At 47.3% G+C, this 2208-nt stretch overlaps 1 protein-coding gene across 1 annotated transcript; it reads right to left on the bottom strand.

Moving 5' to 3' along the window:
- Positions 1–611: 611 nt before the first annotated feature.
- LOC147605999 (uncharacterized) lies at positions 612–1799 on the bottom strand. Its single transcript, XM_086792716.1, has 2 exons — positions 1599–1799; positions 612–1492 (listed from the first exon to the last, which is right to left on the bottom strand). The coding sequence occupies exons 1-2, from the start codon at positions 1643–1645 to the stop codon at positions 880–882; spliced, it is 660 nt and encodes a 219-aa protein (XP_086648842.1). The 5' UTR covers positions 1646–1799; the 3' UTR covers positions 612–879.
- Positions 1800–2208: the final 409 nt, after the last annotated feature.

A 2208-nucleotide genomic window follows, 5' to 3' on the forward strand; every position in this document is an offset into this window, starting at 1 on the left:
TAAATTCCAAAAGAGAGCTTCAGACTTCACCCTGGAAAAATTAGAAAAAACCAGAGACAAGATTCTACTCATCCTATCCAAGGATAGAGCTCTTATAGAAGCAATCAACAAGCAACAGTAATCATACCTCTCTCCCATAGCCCAAGAACAAAAGACAAGGGATAACACAAAAAAGTCTCAGAAGAGGAATGACATACAGACAGGAATTAGGGACCAAACCAGGCAATCTGAAGAGAAAGATAAGGCAATGTGACCTGTGTAGCAGCTGATAAAGGACCACGAGAGGAATCAGCTTCCAGGTCTACCACCTTCTGAAAAGCTCAGGTCCTGCGTGCTGCTTCCCCCCTTCATCATCTGGCTGTGCTGGTGGGATCAAGCTATGAACATTTCTGCACTCTGTAGGTAATGGTAGAACTGACTAAGAATTGGCACTCAGGCCACAAGAGGCAGATGAGATGGTCACAGCTTGTAATCTCATTATTACTGACGAGACCTGTTATTATAAAGGCCTATCTAACCCCGATCTGTAAGTCTCTTCTCCTATAATTCAAATCACGCCTTTTTTTGAAAAAAAAAAACAAGCACCCAAAACAAGAACTATTAAAGAGGCATTTATTATGAGAAAACCAAGCAAACATTTAGTCCTACCCAAGGCACGCCACAGTAAGAATCACCAAAGTATGTGTCTGACCTTTTACAAGGCAAGCCCAAAAACCATAAAGTAGCTTGCCCGGCTCTTCTTGGGGGTCCTCCCCAACAAGAAAGCAACCCCCAATACCAATCAACACAAGCCACGTAGTATTTTTGCATCGAAAAATGTTCTTTTACTTCAAAATCTCCCAGGGGCACACATGCACGGCTCTGTGCTGGTACAAAAGTTCACTTGTAAGTTAGCACTGCATAGAGAAGAGGGGATATGAAGGACAGCAAACCCGTAGAGACGAGGGTTAGAAGAGGAAGGATAGCCCGTTTGGCCCACACGCTGTTGCAGCTGATGAGGCCCAGCCTGATCTGGATGACGCTCATCATGGAAAGCATGAGGAAAATGGAGCCCACGATGGAGCCTAGGGCGGACATAATCATGCCGAATTGGAGAAGGCGGGGGCTAACGTGATGAAGATGCTTCTCTTCGTGGCCATGGTGGTGCAGCGGCGGCCTTATGCCTAGGCTGGAGAGGGTCATCTTCAGCTTGAGGCCTTGGGCAACCAGGGTGGAGAAGAGGTAGCAGCTGAAGGCGGTCACCTCGTGCACCACCAGGCTCTTGGAGACGTCGCTCCCTGCCTGGCACCTGCTCACCAGGCTTTGCTGCGTGGCGTTGAAGGAGATGCCGATGAAGACTGCCGCAGTGAAGAAGGAGTTCACGCTCACAACCTCGTCCAGCGCCGCTATGTGCAGCTGCTTCGTCGCCGACTGCCTCGCTGCATCAATCTCGACCACTCTCTGTTCTTGGGTTGTCGCCGCTCCACCTGATGTGGTAGTTGTGGTGGTCTTGCTGCAGCAACCGTTCGATTAACGTAAGGCACATCCACCAACAAAATCGTTTAATCTCAAGCACAAGCATATCTTATGCCAAGCGTGGAAAACTACCATCATGTTACCTTTCCGACAATCTGTGAACCCAACCTTCCTCGGTTGAATCTCCCATTGTTGACGGTAAGAGGTGTTAGATGGAAAAACTCTAATTACACGTGCGCCGGAGACATGCACAGCTCCTGAAACGTTCTCATTCCATGGACGCACATGTGTCTTCTCTGTATACACAGGCTCTGTGTGCACAGGGTCGGGAGGAACTCGGAAGCCTTCAAGCGAGGGACGTATGATAACGCAATTAGAGACGTGAACAAGAAAGCCTATCAATCAACGTCTGATATGACTTTGGAATAGTATAGTATTCTTGTTGTATACTTTTCAAGGGTTGGCTTGTCCTATTGGGACTTTACCCGCAGCCCTACAAATTCTATACGGAAGTGCCAATTTCCAACTTCCAAGTGGTAAAGCTCTAATGGTGTGCAAAATGTGCACACTGCACATTCATGAAGAGGAAGGAAGAAGCTCAAAAGAACACATGAAATGAACCGCCCCCTAACATAGCTCTAATTACAAAAGAGCACACATGTGCACTAGTAAGGATGCACATGCAAGGATGGACTTTGCACACATTTCCCCTATTCTTGCAATGATATCTCTACACCATGTGGGATACCCAAC

This window comes from Cibotium barometz, chromosome 58 (genome assembly GCF_041138505.1).
Source record: "Cibotium barometz isolate CiBa-2024 chromosome 58, ASM4113850v1, whole genome shotgun sequence".
Lineage (NCBI taxonomy): Eukaryota > Viridiplantae > Streptophyta > Polypodiopsida > Cyatheales > Cibotiaceae > Cibotium > Cibotium barometz.